Raw genomic sequence first — 18,668 nt, forward strand, 5'->3', positions numbered from 1 at the left:
TGAAAAAATCGTACAAAAAATGAAACAAAAAGCGCACAAAAAATTGTTTTCGCACACTTTTGTGTTCCACACAAAATATGTTAAGTGATAATATATATACTAAGAGTATTTTGAAAAAGTCTACTTTGAAAGTTTAGTTTGATAAGAGCTATTGTAATGAGTCTAAATATGTAAACGAGTCTCTTGGTTGGATCAATTTTGTATTTTAACCGATATTTTTTAACATAATTAAATGAGGTTATCCCCAAATTTTTAGAACAATGTGAAATTAAATTAAAGTAATTTAAAAAAGGAACCACGCGACGCCCGGTCGAGCGATAGAAAGGAAACAGAGAAGACATTTCTTCCCGATCCTCTTTGTGAAAGATCTGGTGATCGGAATCCATCCACTGCCGTGTCCAGGTGAGTCTCAGACATTCTCTTCCCTCCTCCCCCACCTCCGTCTAAGGGAATTCACAATTGCAGTTCAACAGGAATAGTCTAGGCCATGCTGTTACTGTTCTTTTACGGTTTTCAATACGAAATAGCATCGCACACTCTTAGAATCGTGATAAAGCAGTCGATTCGTGATTTTATAGACCTCGTTTGGATTCTTTTACTCGGAAATGATTGAATTTACAAATTGAAGAACATTGTTTTTGCTATTTTAGAATTGAATTCTAGTTCACAAATCATTGTTTAAAATTCCTGTTGAAGTTACGCATTTTCTTTAAGATTTTATTTATTTCATGAAATTTCCTACAGTGTCAATGTCTTGATTTTTAATTTTTCTGGGCAGAACGCGTTTAGTTGAACTGAGAGGCAACATGTATAGTGGAGTGTCAAGGAAAGAAAAACCCAGAGGCCGTCAACATGGTTTAACTCAACAGAAGAAACAAGAAATTAAGGAAGCGTTTGAACTATTTGATACAGATGGCTCTGGTACTCAAAATATTTGTTCCTTATTTGTTTTGATTATCCACTTGATTGTCTTTTTCAATTGTTAGACTGTGTTGTTGTTCAGGCACTATTGATGCCAAGGAGCTGAATGTTGCCATGAGGTAGGAATATATCTCATCACATTTGCTTGAATTAACTTTCTTAGCTTTGAGAAGCATTGTAACTAAATTTTCATCTATCAGGGCACTTGGATTCGAGATGACGGAGGAGGTACCTTCTATACCTTAGTATACTAGCTTGTTCATGTGTTCATTGAGCGTATGTATTAGAAAGTTCTTTTTCTCATGATGAGCATAACGGATTTTAGCATATTACCTTTCATTTGATGTTCAAGTTGGAACTAGTTTCTCCTAATCAAACAGCATACTATAGCCTGTCTTGGATTGTATTGGCACAGTACGCAATTTGGTTTAGCTTTTGCATGCATAAGTTTTCTTTTCTATTGTGTTTAAATAAAAAATTTCTACTATCACTTAGGTTAACTTTTAAGGTACTTAGCGTGGGTGAATGAACTGGGCAACTAGTGCAGAACTATTTGCAGTTAATTCTCATCAGACATAAGTGATTAGTTACCTTTAGTTTAAGCTGTTTTCCATCACATTATCGTGGATAGGAAACCTAAACAGTTAGATACCTCATTATTACATCTATTCTTTTTAAAATCGGATATGTTTTTGTACAAATTGATTGTTTGACTACTGGTAAAAATAACTGCTTTATGATACCTTGGTCTCCTTAAGCTCTTTGAGACATAGTCTTATCTCTTCATCATGGCATACATGATATTCTTTCCTTTTCTAATTCCTATGCCCTTGCTGTTAGTCTGTAATAGATTCTGTTACAACTTCTTTGCTCTGCTAGTGTTTGTAACTTAGAACAAGATAAGTCCCACCTGATTAACATGCTTGGATTTTTTTTAATACTGATAATTTCTTCTTCAACCCTTGTTACTTTTTGAGGAATTTGATCTTGCACAGCTTACAATTCTTTCTTTTTATGCCATTGCAGCAAATTGAACAAATGATTGCCGATGTGGACAAAGATGGTAGTGGTTCAATTGATTTTGATGAATTTGTGCACATGATGACAGCCAAGATAGGGGAGAGAGACACTAAAGAGGAGCTTACAAAAGCGTTCCAAGTCATTGACCAAGATAAAAATGTAACATTTTGTTCTTTCATTTTTAGTTTCATAATTATTACTTTTTGTTGATGGCCTATCCTTTCCTACATTTGGGTGCAGGGAAAGATATCAATTGAAGATATCAAGCAAATTGCAAAGGAGCTGGGTGAGAGCTTCAGCGACAGAGAGATTCGAGAGATGGTGGAGGAAGCTGACCGAGACCGTAAGTTGCCCTTCTTTTAATTTGGATGCTGTTTGTAGAACTCTCAATAGCATTTTGGTATAAATTTTGTCCTTGAATAAGTTGTCATTTGTCATTTATCTGTAACTAAAGTGATTTCTTTTTTCTGATTACATGCATCTGTTAGATTCGTTTTTCTTCTTATGTTGATCATTCTTGTCAAATTAGAATTGCCTATTAACAGAATACATGCCCACTGTTTGCTGAAGTTTTGTATTGAGTTCTTTAGAAGTATGAGCTGAATATGGAGGCTTGTCTTATATATTGAATAAAAGAATATTAGTGGAAGAGGATAAAAACGCAGGATTATAATTTTGCTTCTCTCTTATTTACCGGTATCTATTGGTGCTACCTGGGATGGTTGTCTGTTGCATTTTTGTTCTCAAACTCTTATTTTGAATTTGGTAATGGTTGAATAGTAGCACGCTTTTATCACCATTGGAGAACCATCCTGTTAATGTTATTGCATATCTAGACAATTGCATGTTATTTGATGAAGTGGCAGACATAACTTGAAGTCTTTAGGAACCATAACAGATCCAACAATAGAAATTCACTCATCTATTAGCTGTCTGATAGTGATAACCAATGAACTTGTGGGGAGTTTGGTCATTGGAGTTGAAGGTCGTTTAGGTTTTCTTCCCCTCAAACGAGCTGCCAATATAGGAGTGACAAAGTTTATTTGATGTTGATGAAGGTTCAAATACTCTTGACGTAATTGTTATAGAACTCATGTTACTAATTGTTCATATGCTTATAAACTGCTCAACATTCAAGCACTTAAGTAAGAGGCCACTTTTAGAGGCTTAAAGGATTGAGTTCTTTTTTATTGTTATAAAACGGCTTAATATATCAGGAGCCCCTGAACTTGGTTTAAAAAACTGATTAGCCCCCTGAATTTACAAAATGTCTTGTTATCCCCTGAACTTGCTTAAGTGACATAATTAACTCCCTAGGTCCACGTGGTGTAACAAGGGAGGATTTGGACAAATTGAAAAATATTTAAATTTATCACTTTATACAAGTTCGGGGTGTCAATAGATCATTGTAAGTAAGTGCAGGGGGGCAATGGGTCACTTTAAACAAATTGAGGTGGTCAATAGATCACTTTAAGCAAGTTCAGGGGGCTAACGAGACACTTCTTTTCTTCTAGTATTCAAGGCTCTTTATTTTGGGGGCGTATATGATAAGAAAAATTACCAACTTCACCCTTAGCCCAAGTGTTATTTTTGGTTATTTACTAAAATCTCCCTTTGGCGGAGAATGATGGATTTGTAAGTTTAAGGGACAAATCAATTTTTCGGGCCAAGCTCAGGATTCGGGCCTCTCTGATGTAATAAGCCTTATAAAACTAAATATTCACTTGATTCGGTCCATAGCCTTGTTGGAATTGTCCTGCGTTTGCAATTGTTTGTGGTTGTATCTTTATTTTCTCTTATGGACTCTTACTTGCAAATAGCTATGAATATGGCCTATGGAGCTTGTAGCTACGATGTGTCAATTAGGTTTTTGCTAGGGTGCTAGGTCATGAAATTCCGCAACAAGCAAAGCATTTTCTTTAAATATAAACACACAACATACTATAGTTAGTTACATCCATGGTCCTCCAAATATTAGAAATAGAACAAAAGTACCATTTATCTTTAAATTCTTAACAAGAAAGCCATTGTTGTTTAACTTTGCTTTCACTTATGGTCCTTTTTGTCCTGAAACCAGCAAACTCATTTGCTGAAAATGTCACATGGATGATATGTCATCAAAATCTTACCATGTGAAAGATAAACAATTACTCCCTCCATTCCATTTTATAAGTCATTCTTTCTAGCAAGTCAGTTTTTTCTCCAAATATAAGTCGTTTTAGTTTTCCAAGAGTTTTTAGTTTAGTTTTTTGGTCCAAATTGGTCCATGTGTTTTTGAACATTGCAAGGCTTATTCCCGACCATATGAGAAAGAATTTTTTTTAGTTAACCAATATAAATTCATTAATTTGTCTCTATATCAATTGTATTTCTTAGTTTGTGTGAAACTCCCTAGAATGACTAATATAATGGAATGGCGGGAGTAGTTATTTCCATCAAAATTTTGCCTCGCCACATGGTAAAATTTTGATGACCCGTCATCCACATGGTATTTTCAGCAAACATGTTTGTTGGTTTCAGGACAAAATGAAAACGGCAATGACTTTCTCGTTAAGAATTTAAGATTTACGGCATCTTTTAATAGTTAAAAGATCATGGATGTAATTAACTCCAACATTTGATACTTGAACCAAATTTTCCCATTTTAATTGTAGAAGCTCAAGATAAAATATCTGATTTCTTACAATGATTTTTGAAATGATCAGATGATGGAGAAGTGAGCATTGAGGAGTTCATCAGGATGATGAAGAGGACATCATATGGATACTAGTGTTTGGTTTGGATAGAACATACTATGATTCATGCTTGTAATTTATTTCTATAAACAATTTTCTTAAAAAAGTATGGTCCATCTTGTTTTCCATACTCAGCATATATTGTAAGCTTGTTCTTAATATGTTGACAAATCTAAGTAGACCTTTTTTTTTCCCTCATCTTGTGTTATTAGTGTTTGGTTATGCATGTGTTACCATAGTCAAGTAAAACGACTCAATATTTTAGTATATTTGACCGATCACGGTCAACCAAGTTTGACCATTTTAAATTAAAAATTTGAAACTCATCATACACTAGGGCGGCCCGGTCGCATTACGCGTCCCCGCTGAGCGAGGGTCCGGGGAGGGGTCCCACCACAAGGGTGTATTGGGGGCAAGCCTTCCCTTGCCAATTTAATTGGCAAGAGGCCGCTCCTAAGACTCGAACCCGTGACCTCTGGTCACACGACAACAACGTTTTACCGTTTAGATAAAATTACATTACTACCATTTAGATCTATATATATACATATATATACTAAATGGTAGTATTGTAATTTTATGTTAATTGCATGTATGGTATGTCCCAATGTTTAGTTCAAAATGGTCAAACTCACGTTATCCGGTCACTAACTGATAAAATAAAATCCAGGTATCAAAGTGTGAATTATGGTAAAGTTCAGATACCATTGATGTAATTACCTCATGAAAATCGCGTTGAACCGGTAAAATATACTAAATTGTCCGGTCATCGTTACTTCAGGTATATTTTTGGAACAAAATGAAATTTAGGTATTAAAATGCGAACTAGGTAAAGGTCATGTACCATTAGTGTCATTTACCCACATATCTAAAGGTTGTAATTTTGAGTGTTTTCTCATATCAGCTGAGATTCTCAATTTCATCTGAAACATATAATTTTTTTTTTTTTTTTTGAAACATGAAACATATAAATTTTATAAAATACATTAACCACACAATTTTGCAATTTTTTTTCCTAAAGAAAAAATTATATTGTCATGCAGTTCATTCATTTATTATTATTATTATTATTGATTTACTGGATCTAAAATTAGGGATGACAATGGGTATTATATCTGTGGATACTCGACACTATCCGTCCCTAATTGGACTATTTGTATCCTCTATAAAAGAGTATGAGACGAGTATAGGATAAAAAAACATTATCCTTGACGGGTATGGAATGGGTATGAGAATACCCCTATGGTATTCGGTACCCATTATAACCTCTTTGTATATTAAAAAATATTATTGTTTTTTAAATGGAAGAAGTGAGATTCGAACCCATAAAAAATTTCTTCAACCACCACGAAGCTATTTTATTCTTATTAATTAATGTTAACACTTATATAACTTGGACTCATAATTTTTTTTTTACTGAAATTAAGTAAACCGAACTGAATTCTATTGAAATAATAATATAATCCTTTAAAAATCGTAATAATTAAAATAAAAAGTTTATAAAAATAATAATAGTTTTAATCATAATAATAATAAGGGTAAATTTCAAATAAAACTCCAGTGGTTTCACTAATTTTCAGATAAAGGAATGTGGTTTACTTTTTATCAAAACGAGGACTGAGGTTTTCAACTTTAGCAAAATAAGGACTTTTTCGATTGATACTATTAAAATCACCTTTGACGACTTCAAAAATGACATATTTTAAGAACTACTAATATTCTAAGCAACTTTAATTCTTCAACGTTTTTATTTCGAGATTATTTAGATGATGTTTGGTAAAGAGAGAGAAAGTTAATGTTTAGAGAGAGAAAGTTCCAAAAAAGATGATTTTCTAAAATCGAAAAATGTAGTTCCATAAAAAAATATGACATTGAACAACTTTAATTCTTGAAAATTTTCATTTTCAGGTCGTTAAAGATAGTTTTAATAGCATTATTAAAAGTGCGAAACCTCAATCCTCGTTTTGACAAAAAGTAAACCACAATCCTTTATCTGAAAATTAGTGAAACCACAGGGGGTTTATTTGAACTTTACCCTAATAATAACAATAAACAAGGTAGAGGCTATGCTTACTTTGTTTTTGATAAAGTAAGGTTTATTTTGTTTTTCACACAATTGGATGAACTTACTTTGTCAAAGTCCATCATCATCGAATGATGAAAAAAACAAAGTAAACCTTACTTTGTAAAAAACAAAGTAAGCATAGAAGACACCAACAATAACAATAATGATAATAAAAAATAATTATAATTATAATAAGTAATGTGATTACTGAAATGACAGAGGACTTAATATACATAGTTGGTTATTAATTTCAATCAACCTAGTATAAGAGAAATTCTAAATCCTTCATATCCTATTATGCAACATATTTATTCAATGTTTAGATGGATGATTTATGGACGATTTATTAAATTTATGTTTTTTAAAGTTATAATATTTTTTTATTTTATGTAAGGATTGTTGAAGTGTTTCGGTATTGAGGAGAGAGAGAGAGCCGAAACACTGAGAGAGAGAGAGATGATTGAATGATTCCCTTAATTAGGGTTTGTATTAATCAGACGTATTTATATGACATATACAAAGTGTATTCTAATTAGGTTTGTCTGACCTAATTAGTCGTATGGTTAGATTACAATTCTTATATCTAATCTAAGAGATAATAGGAATATTATATCTGCACCTAAACAGAGTTGTATATCGAATACAACTCTGTTTAGTTTGGGCATAATTATCAGTAGAGATAATCTAAATATTATCTCTAACACCCCCCTTCAAGCCGATGCCGTGGAAAAACCAACAGTCGAGAGCGTAGCAAAGTGAAGCGAAGACTGGGTAGCGGCTTGGTTAATATGTCAGCAACCTGATGTCAGTGGGAATGAATCTGACATTGAGGAACCCATTTGTGACTTGTTCACGAACGAAGTGATAATCAAGCTCAATGTGTTTCGTGCGAGCATGAAACACAGGATTTGAGGTGAGATAGATTGCACCCACATTGTCACACCATAATTGGACTAGAAGTGGCATGTGGAATCCCAAGTCTCGTAGCAACGATTTTAGCCAAAGTAATTCCGCTGTTGCATTTGCTACAACTTTGTATTCACTTTCAGTGGATGATCTTGCTATCGTGGGTTGCTTTCGTGTTTGCCATGAAATTATACTCCTTCCAAGATAGACACAGTAGGCTCCAGTAGATCGTTTGTCATCGGGGCAACCTCCCCAATCACTGTCTGAATAACAATGGATATGCTCAATGGGTTTTGCGGACAAAAGAATGCCACTTTCTAAGGTTCCTTGAATGTAACGCAGAACCCGTTTGACACTCTTCCAGTGTTCATCAGTCGGACAGTGAAGGAACTGACATAGTTTGTTCACTGAGAAAGCAATGTCTGGTCGAGTGAGTAAAAGGTATTGTAGTGCTCCAACAATACTGCGGTATTCATCACCAGAGGCAAGAGAGGTTCCAAGACTCTTTGAGAGTGTGGGTGTTGTAGCCATAGGTGTTAACGTGGGTTTTGCATCAGTCATGTTGACCCTGTCAAGTATGTCTGCTGCATACTTCGCCTGGCACAGATGAATGCCCTCTTTTGAGTATTGAATTTCAATGCCTAGGAAGAATTCAGCTCTTCCTAAATTTCTAATTGGAAATTCAGCTTCAATGGATGAGATTATATTGACAATGTGGGCTGGAGAATTCCCTATGATTAGAATGTCATCCACATAGCAAAGTATGAAGGATTGAAGCTTTCCATTTTTGTAGACAGAGAGAATTGTCCGCTAAGGACATACGAAAACCCAGCGAAACCAGAAAGTTTCGTAAGCGAGTAAACCACTCTCGTGGAGCCTGTTTTAAGCCATAGAGACTCTTCTGAAGAAGGCACACATGATCGGCTTTGTCAGGATCGCGAAAGCCTTGTGGTTGCTCCATGTAAATCGTTTCTGACAGATTTCCATGAAGAAACGCATTTGAAACATCAAGCTGATTGATGAACCACCTGTTTGCTGCAGCAATGGCTAACACTGCGCGTATGGTTGTGGCTTTAACAACCGGACTGAATGTCTCCTTATAGTCAATCCCGGATTTTTGGGTGAATCCATGTGCTACCAAGCGAGCCTTGTGTCTATCAATAGATCCATCAGATTTCCTTTTTGTGCGGAACAGCCAGCGAGATGTGATGATATGTCTTCCCGGAGGTCGTGGTACAAGTTTCCAAGTTCCATTGTCTACGAGAGCTTTAATCTCATCTGACATAGCGTGTCGCCATTCCGGAAGCTTATTTTCTTTGCTAAAGCAGGTTGGATCTACGGTGCCGTGTTCATGAGACGCGAGAAGTGCTTCAAACCGCCCTCTTGAGTGCAAGGTCGAATGTCGAAGTTGCATCCCATGCTGTCGCGCAGGGTCATGCACAGGGTCCCGAGTGGAGGCCGTAGTCATCCTCGCAGGACACGGAGCAGATGCCGCTGTGTCAAGGGCAGTAGATGCACATGCGTGGTTCGTCATGGCGTCGGGCAGGGGACCATTGGGGGTTTCCAGTTCAGCGTTCGGCAGCCATGAGTGGCGTGCGACAGCAGGTGATATGATGGCTCCGCTTTCGGCACCAGGTACAGGGTTAGGGCCCATGTCCCGTGTTTCCGCAGTGCATTCTGCGTTCACGCTGGCACGTCCTTCCAGTGCAGGTGCTTGCGTAGCTGCGGTGTCCTGTGCCAAGGTATTGGCTTCATCCGACGATGCCGCAAGGGGCACTGTACCAGTAGCTATAGAGGATGCTGCAGGAGTTGCGACTGGTGCAGGGATGTCTGGCGCTACCGCACTAGGGACATCGGCATCACTGGCCGGTTCGGCGGGTATTGCGGGTTGCATATTTGTTACGGAGGGAGATGTAAAAGAAGGGAAGACAGAATTTTGAGGATTACCTGGATACGGTCCAAGTAACGACGGAAGATCATGAACCGTTGCTTCCAACCCTGCATTGGAGGAGAGAGATGTCGTCGTTTGATGCGATGCCGGAAATGTTGTTTCGTCATATTTCACAAATTTGGAGACATAAATCCTACCGGTGGAGAAATCTAGGCATAAGTCTCCAGAATGATTTGATGAAGGTCCTAGATAGACACAAAGTTTTGATCTAAAATCAAATTTATTTCTATTGTAAGGATGAAGTAGCGGAAAGATACCACTTCCAAATATTCGAAGAAGTGTATAATCGGGTTTCTTTCTGTGAAACAAAAAGAAAGGAGACCGATTACGAAGAGTTTTGGTGGGGAGAATATTGATCATACGAATGCTGTGAATCATGGCATAATTCCAAAAGTGTAGAGGTAAGGATGCATTTGCAAGAATTGTAAGACATGTGTCTACCACATGCCGTATTTTTCGTTCAGCTATGCCATTCTGAGCATGAGTATGAGGGCATGCAATTTTATGAACAATGCCATTTGCTTGCAAGAACGGTTGCAATTTTTGAAATTCGCCTCCAAGATCGGAGTAGAAATTTTTAACTTGAGCATTGTATTGATTTCTAATCATAGCAAGGAAATTTTGAAATGTTAAAGCAACTTCACTTTTATTTTTCAAACAAAATAACCAACTGAAGCGAGTAAATTCATCAATGATAATTATAAAATAGCGATGTCCATTAAATGAAAGAATAGGGGTCGGACCCCTAACATCTAAATGTAAACTTTCAAATTTAAAAGTACTAGAACGAATAATAGATGGTAAAGAAGTTTGAGATAATTTCCCTAAGGGACAAAAAGAGCAACCACTAACTGGTGCTGATGATGATAAATTGTTGTCTTTCAGAATTCTGCTCACTGTTTGATTCTGACAATCACCTAGACGTGCATGCCACCTCTCGAACGACACCTTCTCTCCCACTAGCGCCTCTTTCAAGTTGGGTGGAAGCATATACAGACCATCTTTACTCGGGCCGCGTAACAGGATTTCCCCAGAAATTTGATCCTTCACAAGAAAATGGTTAGGCCAAAATTCAAAGAAACAGTTATTATCACTTGTGAACTTTTGAACCGAAAGTAAAGATTTAGTGAGTTTAGGGATGAGTAAAATATCAGAAACTTTTAGGTTTTTGATATAAGATTGACCGAGATGAGAGATATGCAAACCTTATCCGTTGCCAAAGTGAACTGTGTCATTGCTCGAGTAAGGTTGCATGTGTTGCAACTGACTTGGTTGAGCCGTCATGTGATTGGTGGCTCCTGTGTCCGGGTACCATGGTTGAGGTGGACCACTGAAAGGGTCCGATGGGGTATGCCATGCAATGTGTGCCTGCGCACCTTGGCTCCCTTGCTGTGTTGCAAACCCTTTGGGTCTTTTGCATTTGTCCGCCCAATGATCCAAGTCACCACAGTTGAAGCACTTGCCTCCCCTCTGTTTCTTGTTTTTTGGTTTTGTTGTTGCATTTAGAGAGACGGTCGAAACATGTGCTTCGTGCAAACTAGGGTTAGGCACGGGGAGCATGAATGTCGACTTTTTGGTGGACTGGACCATTCCTTCTACAGTTTTCAGTTTGCTTAGTAGCTCATAGTAATCAATATGGATTCCTCTTTGAGTTACAAGATTCCGAATGCTTGATTTGAAAACTTCATTGACATTTTTGTAGAGAAGAGTAGGTAGAAGATGCATGGGATAAGGATTTCCAGAAGCAGCCAGATCATCCAAAATGGATTTAAGTTTTTGCATATATTCATTGATGGACAGATCATTCTGTTCAAGCTCATGTAACTCAATGCTAAGCTGAAATTGTTTGCTATCAGTAATGATGCCGTATGCTGTCTCTAAAGCTACCCATATATTATGAGAATAGTGGAAACAAGTGATAATGGAGTAAACTTCTTCAGTAATTGAATGCAACAACAGTGACATAACAACATTTTCAAGATCATCCCATACAGTGTGCTCAGGATTGAGAAGCATATTATCATTATTTTGCATGAATCCTCCTCGGGATAGAAATTTAGGTGGAGGTGGGGTGTTACTTATGATGTGATCAAAATAGTGATGATGCTTGAGGGTGGAGACAATAGCCATTCTCCATGCCTTATAGTTATGTGGGGTGAGCTTAATATGTGTTTGTGTGTGTGCCGGAGGGGCACGCGATTGGGTGATAGAATGTGTATTAGTGTTTGCATATGTGGAATAGTTTGGGGGAGGGGCCTGATTGTGATAAAAGTTAGGGATATGAATGTGATTAGAGTTTGCCATAAAAGGTTCAGAAGAGGGATTTGTGAATGTGGAAGGCAATTGAGAGCTATGGTAAGAAGGTGGAGGACCAAAACCAGGTCTGATTGGTGTTTGAGAAAAATTACCCGGGGGAGGGAACAACTGTGGATGTTGCCACGGTGGAGAGCCCTGCAGTTGCTGGTTCTGTCGCAGCCGAGGGAACACACCCGCGTCGTGTTTGTCGAATAGATACGTCGACGTTACAGACGACGGGGCTGCTGTTGTGAAAGGCGAATCAAATCGCCAGCCGGATGACGGTTGCAAGGACGCGGCTGATTCCGTGTTGACGGTGAATTCAGACGCAAAGCTTCCTTGCGGAAACGGAGACGTCGCAGTAGTGGCCGACAGATGCGGCGTGAGGAAGCTCGAGCTTGCGGCGGCGGAGCTGAGGAAAAACGATGCGTTTCCCGCGGCATCCGGAGTTCGTATGGTGGTTGGGGAGATCGCATCGGCCTGAAAGGCAGACGCCGAGTGTTGTTCGAGTGAAGCAACATCCGCCCCATGAAGGGAATTCGGCGGAACTGATGCGGAAGCGGAGACAGGCGGATTAGAACCGTGGTCTGCTCGTGATACCATGTTGAAGTGTTTCGGTATTGAGGAGAGAGAGAGAGCCGAAACACTGAGAGAGAGAGATGATTGAATGATTCCCTTAATTAGGGTTTGTATTAATCAGACGTATTTATATGACAGATACAAAGTGTATTCTAATTAGGTTTGTCTGACCTAATTAGTCGTATGGTTAGATTACAACTCTTATATCTAATCTAAGAGATAATAGGAATATTATCTCTGCACCTAAACAGAGTTGTATATCGAATACAACCCTGTTTAGTTCGGGCATAATTATTAAATATTATCTCTAACAAGGATATACCACCGTTCGCTAAGCCCTTGTTTGGGAGGAGGTTAATGAGAGTAAATGGGAGTAATGGAAGGTTAAGTATTAAGTTAACCTTGTTTGGGAGTTATTTTTTGAGAGTAAATGGAGGTTAATGGGGTTAAATGTTTACTTCCTCTAACCTCCAAACTCTAACCTCCAAATTGGGGGTTAATGGGAGTAACGTAAACTTTTTTAAAATTTCTTGTCTCTGCAGAGTAAATTTAACCTTCCTTCCCCTTCATATTTAAACTCCCAAACAAGGTTAAACATTTAACCTCATTTATATTAGACCTGGCAATTGTCGTGTTTCGTGTCAAAATCGTGTTATCTCATATTTATGTTCCATATGGTTTTATATGTTATAAATGCTAGAAAAATGATTTTCGTGTCAATCGTGTCGTGTCAGTCGGGTTGGCTCTGTAATCGTGTTTTCGTGTCAGAAATTGCCACCTCTAATTTATATCCTATAAACTCCCAAACAAGGTTAATTTTTAACTTTCCTTTCCATCACTTCCCTTCCCTTTCCATTACTTCCTTTAACTCTCACCTCAGTTAACCTCCAAACTCCCAAACAAAGGCTAAGTTAAAGGTTTGGAATTGTACCGTTACCATTCCTAAACCTAATTACCAAATTCAAGCTTTTATATAAATTATAAATTAGTACTACTTTCTATCAAATTTTTTGATAAATAACTTCAAATGCAGACTGACTGCAAATTCCCATTACATACAACTCATTTCGTAGTAATGGCGGGAAACGCAGAGCTTTAATAATCACTAATCTTTGCATCTTCAATGGCATTTCCTTTCCTCTGTAATTGCTCGGCGTCCTAATACCATTAACTTACTCACCGGCGTTGCATTCCATGTATTACTCATTCAATTCGAAAGCCATTAACTTGCTCCATTTCTTACCTCGCTGCAAAACCCCCATTCATCTCAGGTGTTTCAAGTCTCTTCTAGTACTTCACGGCTTAATTGATCACAAAGGTTTGCTACGACATCTTTTAAATTCGTGTTTCCGTTTGGGCGCTGTAGATTTAGCTCTCTCAACCTTCAATTCGATAAGAAAACCGAGTGGTTTCCTGCAGAATTTGGTAATTAGAGGCCTTAGCAATTTGGGATTACACGAAAATGTCTTGTCTGTTTATCTGAAATCTCGATCTTTAAGTTGTCCATCTGATGATTTTACATTTCCTTTTGTAACCAAGGCATGTTCGAATCTCGGTAATTTTCGGATTTTGAAATTGATTCATTGTGTTGTTTTGAGAAGTGGTTATGATCAGAATGTTGTTATTCAGACTGCTTTAATCGATTTTTATGCAAAAAATGGATGTATAGAGATTGCACGCAAGCTTACTGATAAAATTCCCCAACCAGATTTGATTGCTTGGAATGCTTTACTTTCTGGTTATTCTTATAATGGGTGTGATTATGAAGTTTTTGGGGTTATCAAGGAGATTTTCTCAGCTGGTTTAAACCCTAATTTGAGCACTTTGGCCAGTCTAATCCCGGTATGCACTCGGCTCCGATGTCTGGATATTGGAACGTCTGTCCATGGCTTTGCTGTAAAGTCTGGATATCTTGTGAATGATTTTCTTGTTCCTGCTTTAATCTCTATGTATGCTAGTGATGAAAATTTATCTGCTGCTGGAAAATTGTTTGAGCTTGTGGAAGAGAAGAATGTTTCTGTTTGGAATGCTATGATATCAGCTCTGGCGCAAAATCGGATGCCTTTCGAAGCTCTAGAGGTATTTCAGAAGATGCAATTTGCTGAAATTCAACCTAATTTCGTCACTTTCGTTTCGATTGTTCCTTCTTGTGAGATCAGCGGTAGCATCTGGTTAGGTGAATCATTACATGGTTGTATTATAAAACATGGATTAAAAAATCATGTTTCTGTTTCGACAGCTCTTTTGTCCATGTACGCCAAGCTTGGGGATGTCGATAAATGTGAATTTCTTTTCAATTCGACGCCTAATAGGAACATCTTATCATGGAATGTGATGGTTTCTGGATATGTGCATAATGGACTAATGGATGCAGGTTTGGTTGCTTTCTCTGATATGCAGTTAGATGGATTCACACCAAATTCGGTATCTATAATCAGCGTTTTATCTGCTTGCTCCAAACTTGAGGCGTCTTTGCTTGGTAAGTCTGTTCACGGGTATAGCATTCGGAAGGGTATCAGCTCTGACCTTAATGTGTCAAATGCACTCCTATCATTCTATTCCGCTTGTAACAATCTTGCCTCGTCTTTTAAACTGTTTGTCAAGATGGGTACTCGGGATTCTGTGTCATGGAATACTTTGATATCCGGGTTTGTACGTAACGGAGAATTCGAAAAGGCAGCTGAACTTCTTCATCAGCAGCAGCAGGAGGGTTTGACATTTGATTTGGTCACACTGATAAGCGTTCTTCCTATGTGTTGTGATAGTGCTCATTTAAGTCAAGGCATGGCTCTTCACAGTTATGCTATCAAAAACGGGTTTGTCTCCGAAATTTCTTTAGCGAATGCACTTATTAGCATGTATTTTAGGTGTGGAAGTCTAGATGCCGGGAGATTACTTTTCGAAGAGATCCCTGAAAGGTCTGTAGTTTCATGGAACGCCTTGATCGGAGGCTATAGACGTTACGACCTTTCGAGTGACGTTTTCGCTACTTTTAAACGGATGGTAATTGAGAAAGAGAAGCCAAATTCTGTAACTTTGCTGAATTTGTTGCCTGTATGCTGCTCCGAATTGCAGGGTAAGTCTATTCACGCTTTCTCAATCCGGGCGGATATTTTACGAGAAACTCCTCTTCTTACATCTTTGATATTCATGTACTCTAGATTTTCAAATATGAACTTCTGTCTCTCACTATTTGAAAAGAGTGAAAAGAAAGATATATCTCTGTGGAACACCATGATTTCCGTGCAAACCCAAGCAAACAATGCTGAAAAAGCAGTTTCCTTCTTCCGCGATTTGCTTCAGTTCGGCATACAACCCGACAACATAACAATCCTAAGTTTAATCTCAGCATATGCTCAAGTAAACAGCTCAAAACTTGCTGATTCTGTTATGGCCTATGTAATAAGCAAAGGATTTGACAAGGAAGTGAGCATCAGCAATGCCTTGATAGATTTATACGCAAAATGCGGAAGCATTTTCGTTGCTCGAAAGATATTTGATGGCGTAACCGAAAAGGATCCCGTGTGTTGGAATGCAATGTTAAATGGCTACAGTTTACATGGAGATGGTGAAGCTGCATTTGAACTTTTCTTGAAGATGAAATTAACCGGTATCAGACCGAACGAGATCACTTTTCTAAGCATTTTATCCGCTTGTAGCCATTCCGGTTTAGTTGAGCAAGCTTTGATGGTGTTCAATTCCATGGATGAACAAGGTATACCAGCAAAAAGTGAGCACTTTGCGTGTATTATTGATGTTCTTGGAAGAACAGGTGAAGTGAAAGAAGCTTATGAGATTGTTAAAAAGCTGCAATTTAAACCTCCAATTAGCTTGCTTGAATCTTTGTTGGGTGCTTGTAGAAACTATGGTGATGTTGAAATTGGGGAGAAAGTGAGTCAAATGTTGATTGAAATGGAGCCCGAAAATCCAGGACCGTATGTTATGCTTTCTAATATATATGCGGGGGTTGGAAGGTGGATAGATGCTGATAGAGTGAGGTCTATTATAGAAGCAAGAAAATTGAGAAAGGTACCTGGTTTTAGCTTGGGATTTCGGGGCTAATTGACCCGAACAAACAATTAGCTCGAGCATCGAATCGAGAAGTTCTATTGTGGTCCAGGCGTATAGATGCTGATAGAGTGAGGTCTACTACAGAAGCAAGAAAATTGAGAAAGGTACCTGGTTTTAGCTTTCTAAATGTGGGATTTTCGGGCTAATTGACCCGAACGAACAATTAGCCGGAGCACCAAATTGAGAAGTTCTACTGTGGTCTAGGTGTATAGATGCTGATGGAGTGAGGTCTATTATAGAAGCAAGAAAATTGAGGAAGTTACCTGGTTTTAGCTTTCTAAATGCGGGATTTCCGGGCTAATTGACCCGAACGAACAATAAGTCTGAGCATCGAATTGAGTTCTATTGTGGTCCAGGTGTATAGGTGCTGATATAGTGAGGTCTATCTATTACAGAAGCAAGGAAATTGCGAAAGGTAACTGGTTTTAGCTTTTTAAATGTGAGATTCCGGGCTAATTTACCCGAACAAACAATTAGTCCAAGCATCGAATCGAGAAGTTCTACAGTGGTTCAGGTGTATAGATGCTGATAGAGTGAGGTCTATTATAAAAGCAAGAAAATTGAGAAAGGTACCTGGTTTTAGCTTTCTAAATGTGGGATTTCTGGACTAATTGACCCGAACGAACAATTAGCCCGTGCATCGAATCGAGAAGTTCTATTGTGGTTAAAATTGAGAAAGGTACCTGGTTTTAGATTTCTAAATGTGGGATTTCTTGGCTAATTGACCCGAATTAACAATTAGCCCGAGCATCGTATGGAGAAGTTCTATTGTGGCCTAGGTGTATAGATGTTGATAGAGTGAGGTATATTATAGAAGCAAGAAAATTGAGAAAGGTACCTTGTTTTAGCTTTTTAAATGTGGGATTTCTGGGATAATTGATCCGAGCAATTAGTCTGAGCAACGAATAGAGAAGTTCTACTGAAAAGTTCTATTGTAGTTCAGGTGTGATGGACTCGGTCAATGAGAAAACACCGTGAATATAGAGATTAATCTCACATATTCAAATGCTGATAAAGATTAGAATTTTTTTATAAATATATTATTATTAACATACAAATACTTTATTTATCCATTTTAAATTTTTGTTGTTTAATATTTAAATTTATATTGTTAAACTAATTAAATAAATAAATAAAAGTAGAATAAATCTAAACTATTCTATTAAATAATTTTTGTTTCACTGGTAGAAATTTGATCAGTGGACAATATCTGAAGGAGAAGTGTATCAGTTGTATGGATGATGTGTATTTACTATCTGATCTTAAAGAGATTATCAGAATTCTGTATACCAGAATGAGATTAAAAAAAACTCTTGATATTTATGATAATATCCCTACGTATACCTGCCATTCGCTACCCAAGATATATGTGGATAAAAAAATGTTGATAAATGCGGGTAAAATATGGAAGAAAAAATGAAAAGTATTTGGATAAACTATTTATTTTAAGTGTTCATTATGTTTTTTACCAATTTCAGTTATTTACAACTTTAAGAGGGTGTTTGTTTACCTCCATTTTAGCTGCGGTTTGCATTTCACAGGAGTTATTATACTGTTTGGTTATAACTGCTTATTGCTGTTTGACTATAAAACAATTGCTTTTTCCATCAGCAGTATTTTACTGCTTTTCAAGACTACTTTTACGTTTAACTATTTTATGCCTTAGATACCCTTATCCATCTCCCTGAAAATTGATTAAAGTCGTGATATTACTTAGATGTGGCTGAGTCCTACAAAAGACAAATTAAACATCTGTGAGTCCAAAATTCTGAAAAATAAAGTGCGATGGCGAAGGCGAAGGAGCGTGCGATCTCGACGATGGCGAAGGCGGGCGGCTGATCTGCGCAGGGATCGGTGGTTCTGGCGGCGGGGAGAGGGCTGGACGCGGATCCAGCGCTGGAGGGGTTGATGGCGGAGGGCGATGGGAGATCGGAGGGTTCTCCTCGTGGTAGGCGGCGGAGCGGTGATAGATTTAGGGATAGGTCGAGGGAGCGGGTCCGACCTGTGTGGTATGAGGGTGGGGAGCCGGATCCGGCTGCGGTTCTGGTTGGCGCAGGGGCTCTTGCGCCGGAGCGAGGTTGGGACAGGAGAGTTTCTCCTGCGGAGCTCGGTTTGGTAGGAAGCA

The 18,668-nt window shown here is 38.0% G+C and overlaps 2 protein-coding genes across 2 annotated transcripts; both read left to right on the plus strand.

Annotated features, from left to right (window-relative positions):
- Window positions 1-243: 243 nt before the first annotated feature.
- LOC136204121 (probable calcium-binding protein CML20) lies at window positions 244-4,874 on the plus strand. Its single transcript, XM_065995322.1, has 7 exons — window positions 244-402; window positions 779-921; window positions 1,004-1,040; window positions 1,122-1,149; window positions 1,948-2,100; window positions 2,182-2,284; window positions 4,647-4,874. The coding sequence occupies exons 2-7, from the start codon at window positions 807-809 to the stop codon at window positions 4,709-4,711; spliced, it is 501 nt and encodes a 166-aa protein (XP_065851394.1). The 5' UTR covers window positions 244-402; window positions 779-806; the 3' UTR covers window positions 4,712-4,874.
- Window positions 4,875-13,397: 8,523 nt separating this feature from the next.
- On the plus strand, window positions 13,398-17,595 carry LOC136202115 (pentatricopeptide repeat-containing protein At5g39350-like). The gene has a single exon (XM_065992596.1). The coding sequence runs from the start codon at window positions 13,667-13,669 to the stop codon at window positions 16,532-16,534; it is 2,868 nt and encodes a 955-aa protein (XP_065848668.1). The 5' UTR covers window positions 13,398-13,666; the 3' UTR covers window positions 16,535-17,595.
- Window positions 17,596-18,668: the final 1,073 nt, after the last annotated feature.

Source organism: Euphorbia lathyris, chromosome 8, assembly GCF_963576675.1.
Source record: "Euphorbia lathyris chromosome 8, ddEupLath1.1, whole genome shotgun sequence".
NCBI lineage: Eukaryota > Viridiplantae > Streptophyta > Magnoliopsida > Malpighiales > Euphorbiaceae > Euphorbia > Euphorbia lathyris.

What these genes read in the sequence shown, in the direction of transcription:
- LOC136202115 (XM_065992596.1), top strand. Translation starts at nt 13,667, where the DNA reads ATGTATTACTCATTCAATTCGAAAGCCATTAACTTGCTCCATTTCTTA.
- LOC136204121 (XM_065995322.1), top strand. Translation starts at nt 807, where the DNA reads ATGTATAGTGGAGTGTCAAGGAAAGAAAAACCCAGAGGCCGTCAACAT. An exon ending in GAGCTGAATGTTGCCATGAG is followed by an intron (nt 1,041 to 1,121) that starts GTAGGAATATAT and finishes TTCATCTATCAG; the next exon opens with GGCACTTGGATTCGAGATGA. An exon ending in GATTCGAGATGACGGAGGAG is followed by an intron (nt 1,150 to 1,947) that starts GTACCTTCTATA and finishes ATGCCATTGCAG; the next exon opens with CAAATTGAACAAATGATTGC.